This window comes from Magnolia sinica, chromosome 17, assembly GCF_029962835.1.
Source record: "Magnolia sinica isolate HGM2019 chromosome 17, MsV1, whole genome shotgun sequence".
NCBI lineage: Eukaryota > Viridiplantae > Streptophyta > Magnoliopsida > Magnoliales > Magnoliaceae > Magnolia > Magnolia sinica.
The window spans coordinates 11546760-11568698 of NC_080589.1; the positions used below are offsets into that span (position 1 = coordinate 11546760).

A 21939-nucleotide genomic window follows, 5' to 3' on the forward strand; every position below is an offset into this window, starting at 1 on the left:
TGTTTCAAGAATATCCAATGGATAAAAGGTGGGTCCACAGTCGTAAATTTCTCTCTTATCTGGGAAAATCCTTCGTACTCTGGACAGAGTGTGGTGGATGATACGCAGGCATTTAGAAATTACTTAGAAATTGCATGCGTGGCATACAAATAGTCGAATTAAACCTTCCAAATTATGGCACTCAGTCTAGTCATGAAAAAAAATTAAGCTCATTTGATTATCCGATTGGCAGATTGGTGGACATTTATTGGACGGTTAAAGATGAAAAAATCCAACGGTCCAATTTTAACAAACAAGCGTCCCTGAATCAGAGGTTAGGATTATTCAAACAATCTGATCGTGGTGGGCCCCACAATGTAGTCGGTTTTACTGGAGTAAATATATTCCACGTTTACAATTTCTGAGTGGCCGCATATCAAGCGTCATACGCAGCCTGAGTATCGTATAAACTCCTCAACCCTCTCCGCCGATCTGTCATTATCGAATTCCTGTTTCTCCCGCGTGTACGTTATCCCTCACCACTCCCCGGCGTAAATTAGCAAAGCCGCTCGCGGAAGAACCCCACTTCTCCCTGGAGAAAGGAGAAGAAGAAGGGAAGATGGAAATGGATGTAGAGATGGAGACGGAGGAAGCTGAAGAAGAAAGCAGCAGAAGCAGAAGCCCCTCTTTCTCTGCTATAAAGCGCCTGGGCGTGAAAAACACCATCCAAACCAACTTCGGAGACGATTACGTCTTCCAAATCGCTTCCAGGTATCTCTCTCTATTTTCTTCTCCTCGATCGTTTCAGATACAGCACTCACGTGTACGGAGATGATTTCTTTCGTATTTCCATTTCCCGTACGGTATACCATGTGTACAGACGTGATTTTGCTGATATTTCCATCAGATATTCATCTGCACGTTTGGATGTGCTATTGGATCGAACTGCGATTTCAGCAGTAATACCGAATTGTGATTTGGGCGAATTCATATTTGAGGGTTTGGCTCCGAATTGCGATTACTTTTTTTCTAAGTTGGAGTTGGAAGGAACGTACTTGCAATTGAAGAATGCCATCTCGTTTGTAATTCGATTCGCTTGTGTATCCAAACACTGTCTGAAGGTCGTCCGCATTTGGAAGTCTTTGATTTTTATAGTTAATAAAAGCGGTAGGATGGGAATCATCTGCAACACCTGTTATATGCAGCGTGTACAACGGTCAATCTCTGTCGGCCCACTGTATTGTGTGTGCGAAATCCACTCGGACATAAGCTGCACCCCACGATTTTAAGCCCTATGTTTGAAATTCATCCCGACCAACAACTGATGTTGGCCACATTACACAAACAATGGATTATGGATGCTAAGTATAAGTTGTTTGTGGGCCTCACCGAGTGTGCATATTCCATCTGATCCATTAATCAGATGTGCCTAACCAGGATGGATAGATACTCCAAAAATCAGCTTCATACACAAAAAGTTTAGGTGTGGTTTTAAATTGTTTTCTTTGGTTTGGCCTACTCGAGTTTTGTTTTGGGATGATGTCTAGGATGAAATGATTAAAATTAGAAGCTGTGCCTGATGGATAGAGCAGATGTCACGCTTAGAACACAGTGGGCTCCACATAACTCGGGTGGTTTTCCCTACAACCAGCGTTGTAGAGGATTCTGGTCTGAAGCCGTGTCCTTCATGAGTTATGGAGAAGAGATGGAGCTGCTGCTAATGCTGTAAGATATAGAGATTGTATTATCTGTCATGTAATGGTTATTTATCAACACATCTTATTTCTCAGTTTTTTATATGTGGGGAAATGTTTTGGAGAATGTAGGTCATGCAGTGGTGTTATCTTCTGTTTCTTTTAAGAATTGACCGAAAAAAGAAAAAAAAGAAATTAGCCTAGAAGGGATATAAAAAAATTTTAAAATTTTTTATTCTTATTTTTTGAAAAAAATTTAGTTGAGAACTGTTAAATTGAAATTAGCTGAGAGGAGATGAAAAAGGCATCAAGGGAAAGGGAATGAGGCCTCAATGCATACAGAAGACCTACATACGCTACCTTCGGGCAAAACATCAGCAAATATATTTGCCTTGTCACCTCCCATCCTGTGTGGGCAAACAAAATGTGTAGCCTCGCGTGGAGGTGGCAGATTTCATCGGAAATGAAAGATAATTGCCACAGCTTGGCGTGATGTTTAAGCACCCAAGTAATAACATATGATGAGCCCCCCCTTCCACAATCATTATATTGGAATGGTTCTTTGCAATGATATGCTGCCCACGTCTAGGAGCAATGGCCTTTGGGTAGGGCTGTCAATGGGTATCTGCATCCGCGGGTACTTGATGGACTCAACCGATTTTAATGGGTCCAGGTTGCATCTTTTGGACATGTTAAGAAATTGGGCCAGGTCCATGTCTCACGTTTTGGACCCAGTTAAAAATCAGGTGTTGTCAGGTTCAGTTTGGGTTCATGTGATGGACTTGTTTAAAGTTGGTTCTAGTTGTAACAAGATAGTTTTTTGTAGTGCAATTATATATATTTTTAATATAGATTAATGATTTTAACAACCAAATGTGGTTTCTTAAGCCACATAAATGTAAGAGAGCCATCTACACACCATTCCCATGTCAAAGTGGCACACGTGTGTGCGATCTAATGCATCCATTGGTGGGGTTTGGGTACCCAAACCCAATTGGATCCGAATCTGATTATTCAAGAGCTAGACCCAGACCCAACAATACCCAAACCTGGTTAAGCCTGGGTACGGCTATCACAGGACCCAACCCGAAACCTGTGGGTTGACAGCCCTATCTCTGGCCTTGAAGTCTCGAAGGAGGACTTCCTCTCCCTTTCTTGTTTCTCAATCTACTGCCGATACCTCTAGGACTGAGATTTCTTGAGGGAAGAGAAGTCAAAATTGGGCTTCCAGCGGGCATAGCTTTCATCTTGGTCACTTCACTATCTACTAGACTTCCACCAATGGCCAATTGAATAAGAGGTCACAGGAGTTGAACCTTTGGAATTCGGGACATAAAAGAGCTCATGAACGAGGCCACTTTTAATACCTTCCACCACCTTCATCAATGAAACGTTCTCACCATTGAAGGTCCAATTGTTCCTTTTCTTCCCAATGTATCAAGGGGGAAAAGTGAATTTAATTGAATAGAGAATTGCAAGTACCACTTTAGAGCTTCAATCTTCTCTTTCAGATGCCACAAAAGAGATGATAGACCAAATAACTGGATTGTGGAAAAACTATCCAGCAATAATCTATTTTCTAGAACTGAAAAAAATGTTCTCACCATTGAAGGTCTAATTGTTCCTTTTCTTCCCAATGTATCGAGGGGGAAAAGTGAATTTAATTGAATAGAGAATTGCAAGTACCACTTTAGAGCTTCAATCTTCTTTTTCAGATGCCACAAAAGAGATGATAGACCAAATAACTGGATTGTGGAAAAACTATCCAGCAATAATCTATTTTCTAGAACTGAAAAAAAAAAAAAAAGGAAAAAAAAAAGAATAAGAAGAAGAAAAATAAAAACACCTCCAAATAAGAAGTAGAGGTCCTGTAGATGAACCCAACAACTTTCTAAGGGGAAAACCTACTAGAACTAAAGAAGGATCATAACTTAAACAAAAAAAAGACTTTATTCAGTTGAAATATCATGTCCGTGTATGGTTGTATACATATAGGCTATAGCCCTCTTTGCAATAAAATCATTTTTAAAGTTAAATACCCACTCAACTCTTGTTGGTTTGCATATATCTTCTCTAATGTAACTCAAAAGATATACCCATGTAATGAATGAAGAAAAAGAATTAAAAGTAAACTAACTAAAAGATTCATATACTATTCATATATTCTATCTATACAATCATGTGGCTCTTGCCCAATAAATTTCATCTTAAAAAAAAAAAAAACCCTCCCAGTTTTGTGTGGATGGCTTGTATGTACCCTAAAAAAGGTGGGCTCCAAAGTCCAATCCATTTCTAATTGTGCCATCTGATTGAGTTTGTGGGTCTCATAGTCAGATCAGATGGCAGTTTTGGCTGAATTTTCAATTGGTCAGCTTGTGGAACACATCTTTGGATCCCCGTTGAATGATGGGTTGTTTGGATGCATCACTTCCACTCCCTTGAACAAAAAGCCATTGGAATCATACTCCAAAGTCCTGCTTTTATCTTAATAAACTGTCTTGTTGTTGATCAAGAAAAAAGAAGCAAAGAATAGTATGTTTTTGTCATTTGCCCTTTGACCTACACACAACGTTGGAGCTTTCCCAACTGTTGAGGCCAGATAGTACATTGCATATACGAACTTGCAGTATTCATTCTCTTGTACATTATTATAACAATAAAAGTTGAATCTGTATCATTTATGTTCTTGTGAGCAAGATCTATCTTATATTGTCTAATGTTTAAATATTTCCATATCATCTTTTGTCCCTTCTTATGCATTACATGTGTTTTTTCCTCTGTTTGGTTTGAATGCAAGCCAGGAGATTTCAACTTTGGCAGTGTCATTATCAACAAACGCAATTAAATTTTATTCCCCAGGAACGGGTCAATATTTTGGAGAGTGTAAGGGTCACTCTGGAACCATCAATGAGATCTCCTTTTCAGTTCCATCATCTGCACATGTCATAAGCTCCTGCTCTTCTGATGGGACTATTAGAGTGTGGGATACAAGGACTTTCAAACAGGTGTGGAGATGCTTCTGCTTATATTTTGCACTATAAAAGAAGGCTTCTCCCTTATGTTACTGATGGTTTTTTAACCAAGTTCATTCTATTTTGGTTTCTGTTGCACCATAAGCCCTATCTTTCTAGTTTTATACTTGTTCAAATCTTGATTTGTAATTATGGGAATTCTTGTTTTATTTGTTTTCTTCCATTCCCATGCCTTGAGAGTTTCCCACGTGCCAATGCACATGCAGTAGAGAAATGCAGTGGCTATGTAATGTTTCGGGTGTGGCCTTGGCACAAAAATAGGCTGGTTTTCTCAGCAAGTGGGCCACATTTTTATGTTGACTATGGGCTATTAATTCGTTATAAGTTATATTTTTATACACGCATGGCAACCTAATATTCAGATCAGTTGGTTCTCTCTCACAAGCATGTTGGAACTGGGGCAACCTTGATGAACACCTAGATCTTGACTCGCGTACATTTTCCATGTTGGCATGTGTGAAGCTAGTAGGGATGTGCAAGCAAAATATGGAGACAGCCATTGAGACTGTGTTTTAAGTGTAGCAACTAATTTCTTTGTAAAGAGTTCCAAAATGCAACTCTGATCAATGTCATCGAGGAATTGAATATCTCTAAATATTAGCTCGCCTACTATACCAAATCTGCCACCTAGTGTATGATGCTATTGGTCTCCCTTTAAGTGTATTATATATGAAAGATACGAAAGAAGCATGAGACTCGAATCTCATAAGAGATTTGCTCAAGGCTTTATGAGGAGAAGTATTGGTGGTTCAGTGAATCACACTAAGGATGATCCTCAGTCAAAGAAGGGGACACGTGTTTCATGGGAGTGTGGTTTGCTCATTGTCATCAGTTGGGTGAGTACAAGTGAATACTTTCCTTGAGGACCAGTCTCTCCATTGAGGCTTTTGGATGTATGTGAGACTATCAAGGTTACTTTTCATTGAACCATCGAGAAACTAACCACTCTGATATTTGGATCTCTCTTCCTACAACTATACCATTCCCTTCTTTATTTTGTATAAACACTTTTTCTTTATTAAGAAAATAGTTACCACCTAGAAGAAATGAAGCATAAACATTGAGGCTTGAACTGAGGTCTTTAGTCTCCGCTCCAAACCATAGTTTCATGAAGTGTGAAGGGAAGAGGCAACGGATTCAAGTGCAGGAGTGTGGAAGAGTCCGTTTCAAAGTGGTAGCAACCATAAATGGCCAGGAAGCAGGAGTAGGAACGATGCTGGTTAGAGGATTGCACAACTAAGCTCCAAATTCATTTTAGTTCCTTGTGAAAATAATTTTTGCTCTATTCCATTCTTCAAGCAAATCACATCATTTTCCCTCAAACTTGACATCTTTTAAAAGAATATCCAACTGCTGAATACAATCGGAATCAATCCAGCAGAAAAGGAGAGGAACCTTACCTGAAACTAGAAGTGAGACGACACTTTCATCGATTGGGCCACTCTCATGTAAAAGTTGCCACAGTTCCATTTCCAATATCAATCACATCCAAACTATGCGGGTATGCATTGTAGCACGATGAATTATTTTCTATAATCCAAGCAGACCAGGATGACCCTACAACCACTCGAAAAAATTAAGCTCACGCACCAAGATTTGGCCCAAGTCCTATTGTTTTTCGGGGGTTCTAGAGTGCCAGTACATACTTAGCTAAGCTGATAATTTGAGAAACATGGACAAAAGGTAGCACACACAGGCCTTCCTTTTTGAGTTATGTTGATACATTCAAGAAGCAAAGAATAAGCCACCTAGACATTTCATAAGAAATTTTCATCCTAGGGCAAGGTATACAAAAACGGTTACGTAATGGCCATTACGTAACGGTAATGGCCATAACCATTACACGTTACGGGGCCGAAATGGCTGTAACGGCCATTACAGAAAAAACTGCCTGTAACAGCCCCGTAACACTCCAGAAACTTGTTTTAAAAAAATGAAAATAAAAAATACTGTAACGGCCGTTACGGCCCGTATCGTAACAGAAATGGCGGTGCCCGTTACGGACACCCCTACCGTTATTGAACACCATGTCCCAGGGAAATTATGAATGTTTTATTGCATGTTGTTTTAGTTGCACCTTCATTATCCATATTCATTGAAGTTATTATTCTTGGTCCTTTTGGCTAATTTTTCCCAAAAAAGGGGAAAAAAAGCGAAAAGAAAAATGGTGCCCCATGAGCAAGCTTAGTTGCCTGTTAAATACTATCATTCTCTTATATGCTTCTTTTGTAAAAGGTCTCTTGCATGTAAGATTCGGGTCTCATGTATGTAATGGCTGTCTGTATTCTTTTCAAGGTTTGTTTGGCCTCGTCAATCTAAAAAAAAATATCATCTTTCAAAAAAACCTCTTTTATGTTTCTTTCCTTCTTATGTTTTTTAATCTGTAATCATGTATGTTCTGATTTAGGTGTTTTCATACCAGGTATCTCTATTAAGAGCTGCTCCCTCCCGAGAAATATTCAGTTTCTGCTTTGGTGGATCAACTTGTAATCTTCTTGCTGCTGGATGTAACACTGAGGTATGATATTTGGAGTTCATATCTACTTTTCTTTTGAGGTTGAAATGCAATTTCCTTATGCAACATTTGGCTTCTTTCCTCTCTCAACAATGATACAAATTATGTTTCTTGGTTATCTGCGTTTAGAACTCACATAATCTATTCTATAATCTTCTGCCTCCTACTTAAAAGTTCTTTAGCACTTAAATGGATCCCTTCGTTGCACAAATGCTGAATGCTGAGCATACTTGCTTGTGTGAGATGGAAATGGGGCTTTGCGGCACACATACTAACACGGCACATTCATCAGGTGTGGCCTACCATGAACATTCCCTGGCCAGAAAATAGTCTAGTAAATTCATCAGTTAGGTTGCAAGTATGCATTGAATATGGACTATTCGCCAATTTTTTTCAACGGTTCACTTAGGAGTCACCTAAGGGGATTTGAAGTATTGAGGACTCGTGGAGCCATAGTGAGAAGTCAGCCTCAATCGGAGAAGGAACAAGTGTCAATGCCCTCAACATCATTAGTTGGGTGAGTAAAAGAGTATAGTTTCCTTGAGGACCAGTGTACTCCATTTGGGGAATTTTGAATGTATTTGAGATTTGCAAGGTAACTTTTTCCTTGTGTCATGGAGAAATTAATTATTCTTGATTTTCAATCTCTCCTCTGACCAGTGTACTCCATTTGGGGAATTTTGAATGTATGTGAGAAGTGAGATTAGTGAGGTAACTTTTTCCCTGTGTTGTTGAGAAATTAACTATTCTTGATTTTCAATCTCTCTTGTGACCAGTGTAATGCTCCATATATTCTCCATAATAAAACCATCGCTGCCACAATAGTTGTCACATATTTGGCCATGATAGCATTAGTTAGGGGAACAATCGATCCTGGACCAGTTGAATCCAGAATTATCTTTTACTATGGTAAGAAGGTTACGCGATTCCTCTTTGCCTTGGGTAGAGTATGCTCATTAAAAGGAGTACTTGCTAAGATATTGCCAAGGGACATCTACCAGAATTCTGTACCATCTGCATGCAACACCCTCCAACTAATTTCTACTAAGGGAAATTTGTATATAATATATATCCAACCTTTTTGACGTTTGAAGATTCCCCCCTCCCCCTTTGACATTTCTGTTTACCTTCCTCAAGGTTTTTTGGCAATTGCAAAGACCCTCCCCCAGGCAGTTAGCATTAATGGTTGTTTTGAATGAAAAGCTGTCTCTTTAAGAATATAATGATGAAAATGCCCGTGGTTGTCAGGAAAGACCCAAATACCATCCCAAATCAATCCATTTTTAGAAATGGAGTGTTTCGTACCTCTATGAAGTCCTAGAGCTCTCGTACCCTACCAAGTCCTTGTTGCATACGTGTGAAACAACCTTACATACTTCACATTTGTTAGAGATCCTAGCCGTTCATCAGGTGGGGCCCCAGTATGAGAATTCTAGGGACCAAAAAGAATGTTGGTCCATATGATCATGCAAGTCAAAATTCATCACATAGGTGGGCACCATCTGATGATGATATCCAACAGTCTATATTTAGCTCAGATGTGAGGCCTACATGGTGAATGTACTGCCTGATTTTTGGTACATGGCATTTTTATGGTCGACCGTAACTGATGAATGTCATGGATCTCTAACATGTGCACATCTGACATGTGTGGCCCATGAAAATTCCATCTGTTATTGGAAACATTAGCCCATTAGGTGGTAAGAAAAAGCCAGGATATGGTGAGCGGCCCCTTATGTGAGGGGGGCGGATCACATGCACAGGATCAGCGCGTACAAAACACGTCTGGCATCCACTCCGTCCATCAGTTTCACACACTCACATTAGGATGTGAACCCAATAATCAGGCAGATCAAAACCTCAAGTGGGCCCCACCATAGGAAACAGTGTGGATGTGCCACCCACCATTGAAATTTTATTGGGTCCATCCCATTGTTTATCTGCTATCCGACTCATTCATAAGGTCATCCTTGCTAGGATAAAGCGAAAACCCAAATTTTAGCCTGATCCAAAACTTCCAAAACTTGGGTGGGCCGGAAGAAGCTACCATTGGTGGGTGTGCCCATTCCCATTGTTCCGGATGGTGTGCCCCCCTTGAGTTTTAGATTTGGCTGGTTTTTTGGATCATGTCCTAACATTAGGTGGCTCAATTGATGGACCAAGTGGATTTCAAGCGTTCATCAAGTGGGCCCATGATTTGGATGGGTATGACTTGATAATGGGTTTGCAATTGCAACATACATTTTTTAGTGCGCGTGTTTGTTCTTTGCCAAACTATCAAATGAAAACTCTTGCGTGCCTAGTGCTTATGTGAGGGAAACGACTTTATGTTCATGAGATCCATCTTGTCCATCAGATTCAACACCCCTTGTATGCCCTTGATTCAAAATTGAACACCCAGGTGTGCTACCCAATTGGGAATTATATCTAAACCTCTAAGTTCACGTGTTATGACCCACTTGTGTTTTGAAATGGTGTGGTTTTTGGGGAATGCTTTCATCCTGACAAGGCAAGTCAGATGACTAGATTAGATGAAATATAGACAGCACTGTGGATTCTATACTAACTAATGGTGGCTGCTCCATACCCAATGTTTTAAATATCGTTATCGTGTAATGTATTGCACCCTTGGGATACGGATACATATCAGTTATCACATGGGATATATCGGTTGTATCGCATAATGTATCATTGTTCTTAGGACACATGGGAACATTGGGAAATTGGTCTAATTTTTCAATGAAATTTAAGGGATTGTTGAAAAAGACATCAATACACACTTAGAAATCAAAACATTACAAAAAAAAGTGCATATAATAGGGGTTTCCTTTGTATGGGGCCCTAATATATGCGCTTTCCAACTTAACTGATGCAAGTATATTAATATAATTTATAAATGTAAGAAGACGTGTATGGAAACACAAGCAATACATCCATAAGCAAAAAATAATAATCACTAGATCAGGTTACATACATGTTTAATTTTGTGTTTGGATACAAAGATTGCAACTGATTTGCGAGAAATTGAAAACTTTCAATTTTTCTCAATTTTCCGCAACTTGACCCATCTTCCCCAAATCTCAAAATCAAAGTTCCAAATCCATGATTTTTCATGGAAAACATAAAGATCATAGATTTGAAACCATTTAGCATTGGTTTAGTGTGATTTACAACAAAAACATGGACTGAAATTTGAAAATGCTCACTGGATCGAATAGGTGGGATATATCGGCACTACTTGTGCGTTTCGTATTGCACAGGTGGGATACTAGATATATCGTGGGATATATCAGCTGATGTCGTCGATATTTAGAAAATCCAAACCAACTGTTTCCTATGGTGTGGCCTAGAGTTTTTGATGGTCATGATATCTGGGTTCCGGCCTGAATGGGAAGCAGCATACCTGATGAATGGGTTGGATGTAATGAAAGTTTGACCCATATGGCAGTAGGTCCTAGTGGTCAGGTTAGCACGGTTCAATATCAAATGCCTACTCAAGGCCCAAGAGGCAATCTACTTAGCACTCTTGCAAGGCTATGACTCTTTATGACGGTTAATGACTCTGTTGAGACTCATGATCTAGCGTGTGTTGCCGTCAGTGGAGCTCACATGTTGAGTGATCTGATGATCGAAACCACATTTTGTGGAAAATGTTCTGTTAGTGCCACCTTTAGAAAATTAGGGTGAAAGGATGACTAGGACTATCACTATGTGAATATTTAGGTCTTAGGTGTGATTTTATATTGCTAGCTGTTGAGTATCCCATCTGAGTATTGTATCAAAATGGTTGCTGGTGCACACCGAGAGCATAAAGAGATTCACAAGACGTACGGTTTGGATTTGTATAAACATAATGGGTGGACCCTATGTAGCTTAACATATAGTGTCTACTGTATGTCAAAATATATATCATCATACAACAGCCACTTTCTAAAAAGTCAGCTATGGAGGAGGCTTTTGTTAGAGATATTTTGAAGAGGAGTTACTTGATACTCCGGCAGTGTATGACACTTGATAAGCATGCACTGACAAATATGTTTACTCAGATTAAACTGACCGATAAAAGTGTGTAACTCACTGTTTCTATGTAACAGCAGTGTTCGTAGTATCGGTATTGTTACATGTATCAATATCACCGATATTATCACTGATACCTGGAAATGTATCGCTGATTGAGGGAAACATTAGGGAAACGTGAGGAAATGGTAGAATTTCTTAATGAAACTTCAGGAGATGCTAAAATACACGTAATCACATATTTAGGAATCAAATAATTGCAAAAATGACACATACATAATAAGTTCCTCTTTAATGGGGGTCTAAAAGCATGCAAAGCAGACTCAGGGAAACATTAGAGAAACATAGGGAAAATGTTGGAACTTTTCAATGATACTTTAGGAGAAGCTAAAATACACATATTTGCATATTTAACAATCCAATAATAGCAAAAAAGACACATATTTGCATATTTAGGAATCAAATAATAAGGTTGCCTTTAATGGGGCCAAAAAGCATGTATTGTTGACTCAAGAAAACATTGGGGAAACATAGGGAAAATGGTGGATCCATCCATCCATGCATGCACATTTATGCATAAAAACACTCATGCGTGATCCCTCCATCCATGCATGCACACACACATCCATTCGTGAATTCATGCATATACACATACAAACATGCATTTCATCATACGACGATGCACCCATAAAAAATGAAATGGATTTTTTTTTTCAATAAACAGAATTTTGGTGATATTGATACATTGACGATACAAGCGACACCTGGTATTTACACAATCGAAGATATTGGCAAATTGGCAATACATTGGCGATACTTAGTGATATATAGCTGATACTTGGAATCAATGTTTTAAATATCGATGATATCCGCCGATATAACCCATGATATATCTTGTATACCACATGTGCGATACGAAACATATAAGTAGTGCTGATATATTCCACATGTTCGATACGATGAGCATTTTCAATTTCCGATCCTTTTTTTTCCGTTGAAATTATGTTAAATCAATGTCAAATGTTTATAAATTCATTGGTTCTTCATGTTTTTCATGAAAAATCATGGAGTTGGAGCTTTGATTTCGATATCCATTGGTTGTTCATGTTCTCCATGTTTTTTTCAAAATTTTCCTTCAACCAACTGTCAATTGATACAACGCATTCAATTTTAATATAGTTGTATTAGTTTAGTTAGACAACGCATTGCTTAGGACATTATACAAAGGAAACCTATTATGTACTCTTCATTTTTGAGATGTTATGATTTAAGTGTGTATTAAGGTCTTTTTTAAACAATCCCTGAAGTTTCATTGAAAAATTCAACAATTTTCTCAATGTTTCCCATGTTTCCCAAAAAGTTCAATAAATTACCCAATACAAACAATATATCCCATGCGATAACCGATACTTATATGTATCCCAAAGATGCGATACTTAACGCGATACCAATATTTCGAACACTGCCTGGAATTTTTGATAGTACCGGTGTTATCGCTATTGCTGCGCTAGAGATACTGATAATAATATCGGGGATATTATTGTTAATATTGGGGATACTTGGAACAGTGAGTACCAGTCCGAAGATAAGTTTTTTTGAATGATCCTGAGGTTTGATTCATGGACACTTATTTAAAATGTGATCATAGGATGTTTGCATTTTAAACTGCCCAATAGATGTCAATCAATCTGATTCAGATGATCAAATAAAAGTAAGTTTTGGTTCATGGTAGATCTAAATTGGGAGTAGGGACCATAATTTGGATGGTTTATATGAATTAAGTGTGTTAAATAAATGCAATTTCTAAGTAAATTTTAAATGCATTTTCTCATCCATTACACTCGGGCAAGAATCAAAGTTTTTCTCTTTCAATAGGGGATTGCAATGGAGTTTTACTACACACACATCCGTATAATGCACAGGAGAAAGATCCAAGCCATTCATCACATGGGTCTGACCATTTATATGTCCTGGCTAGAAATCAAGTTGGTTTGCAAGCTAGGTAGGTGGACTAAAATCTTAGAATTAGTCACGAAGTGAGTCCCACATTTGGGTGAAATCTGGAGATTCTGGACCATTGGAGATCATTTAAACAATAGCTCACTTTTCTCATCAAAGTTTGACCTCCCTGATCAGTGAGACCAACTTTTTTTTGGTCCATGGAATTTTTCCAGTGGACACCACTTGATGAACAGCCCAGATTTTGAACATGTGTAGAGTAAGGTTGATACACACTTGTGCAACAAGGGTACAGTCAGCCTACTTGGAAATGTGGGTCATTTCGAAAGAGGAGGTTGTTTCGGTCTTTTCAGTGAGAGTGTTTCTGTCATTTCATTCATATAAATGTATGGCATTTTGTTCAAAAGTAACAGCCGTTAATGGTAACTGACAGCAAGGTATTTCCAATCGTTGGAAAGCCTCAGGGAAGGTAAATATAAATATCTGAAAAGGATGAGGGACTCTGCAAATGTAAAAAATGTGAGGGGGGTATTATACAAATTTCCCTTCTATTAATGGTACCTTACTATTCTTAGAAACTCCATTGATGTGTTGCTTTTTGCCTAAGTTGTATGTGGCCAGTAAACTTATTAGTTATATAATATTTGCCTTTATGTTTCTTCTGAAAATTGATTTTTCCAAAATGCTCTTCTAGATGGTTTTGTCTTTTCCTTTTTTATTTACTTTCAAATATGTGGATTACATGCAGATACATTTTTGGGATTGGAGGAATGGAAAGCAGGTGTCATGCTTGGAGGATTCCCATGTGGATGATGTTACTCAGGTTTGTTTGTTCCAGTTTATATTCTAGTTGATTTGTCTACATCTTAGCTTTGCCTTGAACTGGTCCAAAGCTCAGAAACTCTATCAAAAGTCTCAAAGACAGAATTCTGAAACATTCAGAAACCAAAAGCGAAACTTGAAAAACCTGGCTGAGTTAATGCGTGGCTTGGCAACATTTCTAGAATCCAGACCTATTCGAGTCTTGGTCGATCTCAAGTTCTTAAACCTCTAGCTGCCTGTAGTCTCCCCTCAGAAACTTACGACCCATCCCAATCTCCTACATAGAACACCCTTGAAATTCCTACCTATAATGCCCTAACAATCAGAGCCTGGACTTTTCTTTTTAATGGATCAATCAGCAAAACTTTATCCTAAAAAACTCTTTGATTAAATCCTTCCAAAATCCCCATAAAACCAAGAAGTCCCAAAATGAGCATGGTAAAAGCTCTGGACCTCTTTAGGTAAGCATACAATGAATGAAAAGGTGAACCTCTTTGCCATATTTTCACAATTATGTATAAAGATCAATAGAAGGTGGAGAAGCTATTTTCAGAACTTATTAAAATGATGACCGCTCTGAGAGTATAGGGATAAAAGGAGTCATAAACTCAAATGAGGTATGAGACCATAGCCACTTTCATAGGATTAGGATATCTAAAGTGGAGACGTTTTGGAAAAGGCCCTGGGACCAAATGTTAAATTGGTAGAGGTTTGGAAATGCATGACAGATACTGGTTTATTTTTGTTGATAAAATTGTTCGAGAAGATTGTAAGACCAAAGAAAATACCAAAAAAAGGAGGAAAAGTACCATGGTACCCATTTATGAGAATAAAAGGCATGCAGAACCGCACGAACTATCATGGGATTAAACTTATGAGTCATGCTGTGGAACCTAGGGAGGGAATGATCGAGCAAAGGCTAAGGCCTGAGACGAATGCATCAGAAAAATTATTTTGGATTTAATGCCAGGAAGGTCGACCATTGAGGCTATTTTCCTAGTTAGACAGCTGATGGATAAATATAGGGACAGAGGAGGGAGGATCTCCACATGATATCTATTGAATTCGAGAAAGCATACAATAGGGCCCCTAGAGAATTAAAAATCAGTGGTTTTGGGAAAGAAAGAAGGCTCTAGAGGATATATTGATATGATTAAGGAATAGGGATATGCATGAGGGGTTAGTAACAAATGTGAGGACCACTAGTGGAGGAGACAAGTTGGATTCTAATTAATGTAGGCTTACACTGGAGGTCGGCATTGAGCCTGTATCCTTTTGTAGTGGTTATGGACTAGTTAACGAGGCACTTACAAGTAGTCCTGTGGGGTATGTTGTTTGCAAATTCCATAGTGTTGATTAATGAGATGAGGAACTATTGAGGGATGCTTCAGAATCTAAAGGCTGTAAAATTAGTCAGACTTAAACAGTGTATGGAAGTCAATTTTAGTTACAATAGAAGTGGAAATGAGGAATTAGTTAAGATCGCCAACCAAAAGTTACCAGTTTCGAATCTTGGGTCGATTCATGAGAGCCGAGAGATTGAGAAGGACGTTACTCGTAGAATCAAGTTGGGTTGAAGAAGTGGAGATGCTCTAGTGAGTTTTATGTAATCACTACACGGTACATACCAATCAAACTAAAGGAAATTTTTTTGTAGAATAGCCATAAGACCAGCCGGCCTTTTATGGGACGAAATGTTTAGTAGTTAAAGAACAACATGTTCACAGGACGAGCGTAGCCAAAATGGGGATGTTGAGATGGGTGAGTGGCAAGACGAGGAAGGATAAATAGAAATGCATGCATTCAAGGGAACTTAGGAGTGGTAGCAATAGGTAATACGATGACAGAAAGCAGACTTAGATGGTTTGGTGGTGTGCAATGGAGACCAGTAACCATGCCTGTTAGGAGTGAGTTGGTTCAAGTTGAAGGGTCTAAAAGGCAAAGGGAAGGGCCCAAAAGGATGTGTGTGGAGGTAGTAAGAAAAGACTTGATGATCTATGGTTTAACTATGGATATCGTCCTTGTAGAGTGGAATGGCAGTATAGGATCCGTGTAGCTGACCCCAGTTAGGGATGAGGCCTAGATGATGATGATGATGATGACATATAAAAATTTATATAGGCAGAGATAACATTTACACTTACTGTTTGAATTGTTATGGTCATTCACTTACAATTTTGATTTTCTTCTTGATTATCAGCTTGCTTAATGCAGCGTAAGTTATAGTTGTATCAAAAAATGAACTGTTTCTTATGATTTCTTGATTATTACTAGGTCCGTTTTGCTCCAGACAATCAAAACAGGCTTATTTCTGCTTCTGTTGATGGATTGATGTGTATCTTCAATACAGATGGTCATATCGATGATGGAGATAATTTGGAATCAGTAAGTACAAAACCCCTAGTAGATAGTTACTGTATTTTCCTTCTGTGTGTGTGTGTGTGTGTGTGTGTGTGTTGTCTAAATACTTTAAGCATTATCCCATCCAAGTTTATTAATTGTCTACGATTCATATTGAACTCATTCGACAAGTATGACCGCGAGGCTGCTTCAAGTCTTCAACACATGAACCATACTTTGGAGCCCCCATTGTTCTCAGAAAAGTGATCAACATGACATGAATGAGAAACAGAACAAAACCCCTGGTCCCTATTTTACTAAATTTGTTATCTGGTACTGGGAAATTTGCCTTCTAGGAAAGATTGACATCCAATGATATTCGACATACAATACGTTGCCTTGTAGGTTTATAGTTGGTGCTTTGGTGGAGAAATTTGTTTTTGTTTTTTTCCTTTCTTTCTTATTAAACCTTTTATAAAGTCGTGCAAATTGGAGGAACTTGTGTCTAACTCTAATTAAGCTTTATGTGTATGATTATGCAGGTAATGAACGTGGGGACGTCGATTGCTAAAGTTGGATTCTTTGGAGAGACAAATAAAAAACTTTGGTGTTTGACACATATTGAAACTTTAAGGTCTATTTATGTTGAGTTGATTTACTCAAAAATTTCTATAACTTTATGTCTTAGCCACTGATTTCTTACAGCGCTATCTATACCGGTGAACCATTTTTGTTTTTCTTGTTGCTTCATTAAGCTATAATATATTTAGCAAACAGGAGGAACCGCTTCCCAATTTAACCATCATGTTTCTCTGGAAATTGAACCGGTTCTCACAATTTAGTGGTGGTTTCATTCTTCTTCTTCTTCTATTTCTTCTTTTTGGATTAGTAATGAGAATTTTTATTAAGGAGACAAAAGGTCAAAACACTAGAGGCCAAGAGGCTAAACAAACAAAAGCAATCCAATAAAGAATCCATTCCCAAAAGTGGAAGGAAGAGAAGCCCAACTCCACCCAGGAGCAAACAAGACATTTGGCTCTATAAAGCCCAGAGGCCAGCTGCAAAGCTCCATTTCCATATTCCTTTTCTTCTTTCCATTACCAAACTCCAATGTCCAAGATGAATAAATTCACAGCACACTGATATGTATACTAATGCAGGTAGTGGTCACTATTCAGATAAACTCTCGAGTCTAGCAATTCTGTTCCTTAGCATGTTTAGCTTTCCATGATTATTTTTTTTCTTCTTTTAAAAAAACATAGATGCACCTGAGGATTTAGGATTTCGATTTCTAAAATCATTCAAACCCTTTTAACCATTCTTGTTAAGGCCATGATTGATACCCATCTGCAAGTGGAAGAAAACTCTGGCTATCTGATCAACCCCATTTTTTTTTCGCATCTGACAATTTTATGGCTCCACAATTCTTATATCCTCAAAATCATCTACAATACAGCAAAATCTCTCCGGCTGTAGTAAACCAAAATATCAGATTATTTTCAGCTTTATTTGATACTTTCTTACGGCTGAGTAAGTATTTAGGGCGTTCTCTTATTTAATTATCATTCTTTTAACCATGGAATTTGATAAAATGTGTGCCAAGAACCAAAAACTTGTTAAGGCAGTTGTATTCTATCATGGGGTAGGACTCCTATGTTAGTTTTGGAACATATAGGAAATTGGGGTGGCTCTTCAACCACACAGTTGTATGACAGTCCAGACCGGCTAAATTGCTGATCCAACTGTGGATGGAGCATAACCGAAGAGTTGCATGAAGAAATAATATTAACCAGCTCACTTTTCCCTTCAAATTTGAACCATTCACTACTTTTAACCATCCATTTGATAGCCATTAGTTGGATGTTAGGATTACTTGATCAATGTGATTTTAGAGACATGCCCCATCCACAATATGGATGTTATGGATAGCTGTATGTCAGTGCCTCAAATATGAGGATGATACACCACCATCTTCAAAATTTTGCCAACTTTGGAGTCAGCTCTGTATTACTGTACTTACTGCTTTGTTTGAACTGCATTGGCCTTTCCTTGTTTTCCTAGCTTGGTTTTGCATTTAACTTTTTCACCTTTATGTTACAGTTTATGGGACTGGAAAGATGCAAGAAAAGAATCCGACTTCCAAGATGCTCGCTCGTTAGCTTCTGATAGCTGGAACCTTGATCATGTAAGCCACTGTTGCTGGACATTCTTCCACCAAAAGCCAACATTTTTAATGTATTTTGGAATTCTCTATTATTGGCTAAAATGTTCTATGTTTGATGGTATTCCAAATTATATAACAAGTACTTGCATATGCTTGTCTCAAGATTCTCATGGGCATCTTAACTGCACTGCATTTCCACTTAGTCTGCTCGTTCTTTTATTGGTACTTTTTTTTCCCCCTTTGATAGGCAATAATTTTATTTGAGAAGGAGACCGAAGCCTAAAGAACTATAGATCAGACCAAGAAAGAGAAAACAAAAAGCTACTATCTACTACATTTGAAGCTATTGCCTATTCCATTACACTTGATTTCGCCTTTTCAATCACTTAACAGGATTTGCCCACTTCTATTCCTAAAGCAGTGACTATTCCTTTCTCCCCAAATAAACCACAAACTAGCCAGCAATGCCATTCTCCACAAAGCCTTTCCTACTTTGCTCACTCCACCGTGCCACAGAAAAAATAAAATAAAAAATAAACCCTTCAATTGAGCTTGGTGCTACCCATATGGATACAAAAAGCAATTCGGAATGCCTCTTGCAAAAGGTTGGCACTGCGAAGGCACATTACAGATGGGAGATGCAACCTTGAGGGAGTGGGGGCGTGCAGTGCCATAGATTTTGTAGCAGATTCTCACGACAAGAAGATTGATAAACTCCAACGATAGGTCAAGGTGCACACGGTTTGTCATTGATTTGCAGTAATTAGTCGCGCGCGCAGGGGGGGGGGAGGGATGGGATTGGTGCGGCAGGCTAGATGTTTCCAGAAATGGGGTAGGAGGTTGGAGGCCTTTAGAAGAGCCAATTTGGGTGTTTTGGCTTGGACTTCTTCAATGAAGGCCCCATCAAATTGTTCTTTAGCTTGTGTGTTGGTCTAGCATCTAGTAATTTTGGTGCAGAAATCTCTTCTATGCCCCTTTAATAATTAGTCATCTTTCAAAAAAAAAAAGGAAAGAAAGAAAGTGGGGGCCATGGTTTGGTATTCCAAATCATTGATCATGACAGGCTTTGGTACGGATGGGCCATCCACCAGAAATCCAGATAGGAAGATCCTAACCCTCCAGTTGATGACCTGAGTAGACCGGTCACCATCATCATCATCTAAGCCTTATCCAATTAATTGGGGTCAGCTACTTGAATCGTGTTCTGCCATTCCACTCCATCCAAGGCCAGACCTTCAGTTCGACCATAGGTCATAGTTTTTTTTTTTTTTTTTTACCCCACCTCCATGGCTTCATTCACATCTTTTTGGGCCTTCCCCTTGCCCTTTTAGAGCCTTCAACTTGTGCCCACTCACTCCTAAGAATCTAACCGCCATGACCTGAGTAGACCATTAAGAAAGAAAATACAAAAACTTTCATTCAACCGAAAAAGGCTGAAGATTTGATGGCTTACTTCAAGCCAAAAAAAAAGAAAAGCAATGGCTAGGATCTTCCATTTGGATGTTTGGTTCATTGGTTGGTCATGATGGGGCCTTATGATATTGATGGTTTGAATAATTGAAAGTAGACCTGCAAAATCAAACCCAAAAGAGGTATTTTCTAAAAAAAAACTTTATCTCTCTACTTTCCTTTCTATCCAAGACTATCTAAATCATCTTTTTCTTCAACTTTTCATCATCCAACTTCAACCCCAACCGAAATCAACCATTGAGGATCCAAAAACTCTAGCCAACGACCCACATGTGCGAGCCCTTAGGCTAACTGTATGGACAACCACTCAATCCTTTGATTTTCCCTTGCTTTCCCATTAAAACCCCATGATTCTCCATCCATAACCCTACCCTAAACCCTAGATCCCAAATTTCCTATTTTTTTCAATTCTAAAAACCCTAATTCCAAAATCCCTAATTCCCATGAACCCTAATCTTTCAAATTTCAGATTTTATCCTTCTACCAGGCCTAGTTTTAATTGATTTATGTGATTTCTTAGCATGCGGGCATGTGATGTAAGTTAAATCAGATTTTATTTTCTATTATTTACTCTTAATTATTTAGTGGGTTAACATCTTTTGTTAATTCAATTAGATTATGAACTCTTTCATAATCTCCACGTTGCATGCTAGCATTAAATCACGTGTCCCGCATCAATGATCCTCTTGCCATTGGTCGGATTTAGTCTGTTGTATTAGTGTTGAAGTGGCCTTTGGGCCTTTTTAACGTTGTAGAAAAGATGTATCCGCGCAACTAAAAATACACTAAAATACAAATAGGAAGTATATAAATGCTTCTAAAATGCTAGAAGAAAAAATAAAATAATGTTTGTTTATATATATGTATATATATACACACGCTATAATGGAAGTGCCTAAAATGGGTCATTTTTTAGAAAATGGAGTGTCTTTGTTACTTAGTCCAGTTCTATGGATGAGTCTTGTCAGTCAATTTTGGTGCAAAGGGTTGGAAATTTAGGTCCCAAGCTAAAGACCAAATCTCGAAATGGATTCGGATGGAAATTTGGGCCCCTGGCTGAGGCCGTGGTCTAATAATGGACTGGGTTGGAAATTCAGGCCTGGGCCAAGCTGGGGTCTCCAAATGGACTTGGTTGAAAGATCCACATTCTTATCGAAGAACGAGAAAAGAGGAGGTGTCCGCATTTGTTATTGGGGTCAACTCAGTTTCACCATTATCTGTTTTGGCAGGTCGATTATTTTGTTGATTGCTACTATTCAGGAGTGGACGATCAGATGTGGGTGATTGGCGGCACAAATGCAGGGACTTTGGGTTACTTCCCTGTAGATTACAAGGGACCGGGAGCGATCAGATCTCCTGAAGCTATTCTAGAGGGTGGACATGGAGGGGTTGTGAGGACTGTATTGCCTGTTTCAGGCACACACATTGGCGCAACCAGAAAACAAGGCATTTTTGGATGGACGGGTGGCGAAGATGGCCGCTTATGTTGCTGGCTGTCAGATGAATCTTCTGAAGTGAACCGTTCGTGGATTTCAAATGCACTGGTTATGAAATCCGAGAAGATTCACAAGAAAAACAGGCACCATCCATACTAATGTTTGGCTTTGCATTTTGGCGAAGTTGCAATGCGCACTGCCTGAGAAGTCACTTCCAGGTTGGAAGTAATCTGTACTATTGTTGTGTTTTTTTTTTTTTTAAAAAAATTATTATCAGGTATTTGTTTTTTTATATTTTCAAGGCCCAGAATTTTAGGAAGCCTAATAATGGCAGGACCCACCAGATGGTGGTTCAGATTAAATTCCAGCTCATTAAGGTGTTTGGAATTAGAAGAGGAGAAAATGAAGAAACGAATCCTCCTGGGAGGGAAAGCCACAGATGAGCATCTGGTGGGTCCTCCCATGATTAGTTGACCCAAATGCCACGCCTGTTGGTGATTGATTGAATTGT

The 21939-nt window shown here is 38.6% G+C and overlaps 1 protein-coding gene across 2 annotated transcripts; it reads left to right on the plus strand.

Annotated features, from left to right (window-relative positions):
- The first annotated feature begins 218 nt into the window (after window positions 1-218).
- Window positions 219-21683, plus strand: LOC131231176 (WD repeat-containing protein GTS1). Of its 2 annotated transcripts, XM_058227286.1 has the most exons (8): window positions 242-750; window positions 4471-4678; window positions 7128-7223; window positions 13945-14019; window positions 16293-16403; window positions 16901-16992; window positions 18459-18543; window positions 21222-21683. In XM_058227286.1, the coding sequence occupies exons 1-8, from the start codon at window positions 599-601 to the stop codon at window positions 21585-21587; spliced, it is 1185 nt and encodes a 394-aa protein (XP_058083269.1). In that variant the 5' UTR covers window positions 242-598; the 3' UTR covers window positions 21588-21683. The 2 variants fall into 2 exon arrangements, with proteins under 2 accessions (XP_058083270.1, XP_058083269.1); XM_058227287.1 differs by lacking the exon at window positions 16293-16403 and having other exon boundaries at window positions 219-750.
- The last annotated feature ends 256 nt before the right edge of the window (window positions 21684-21939 follow it).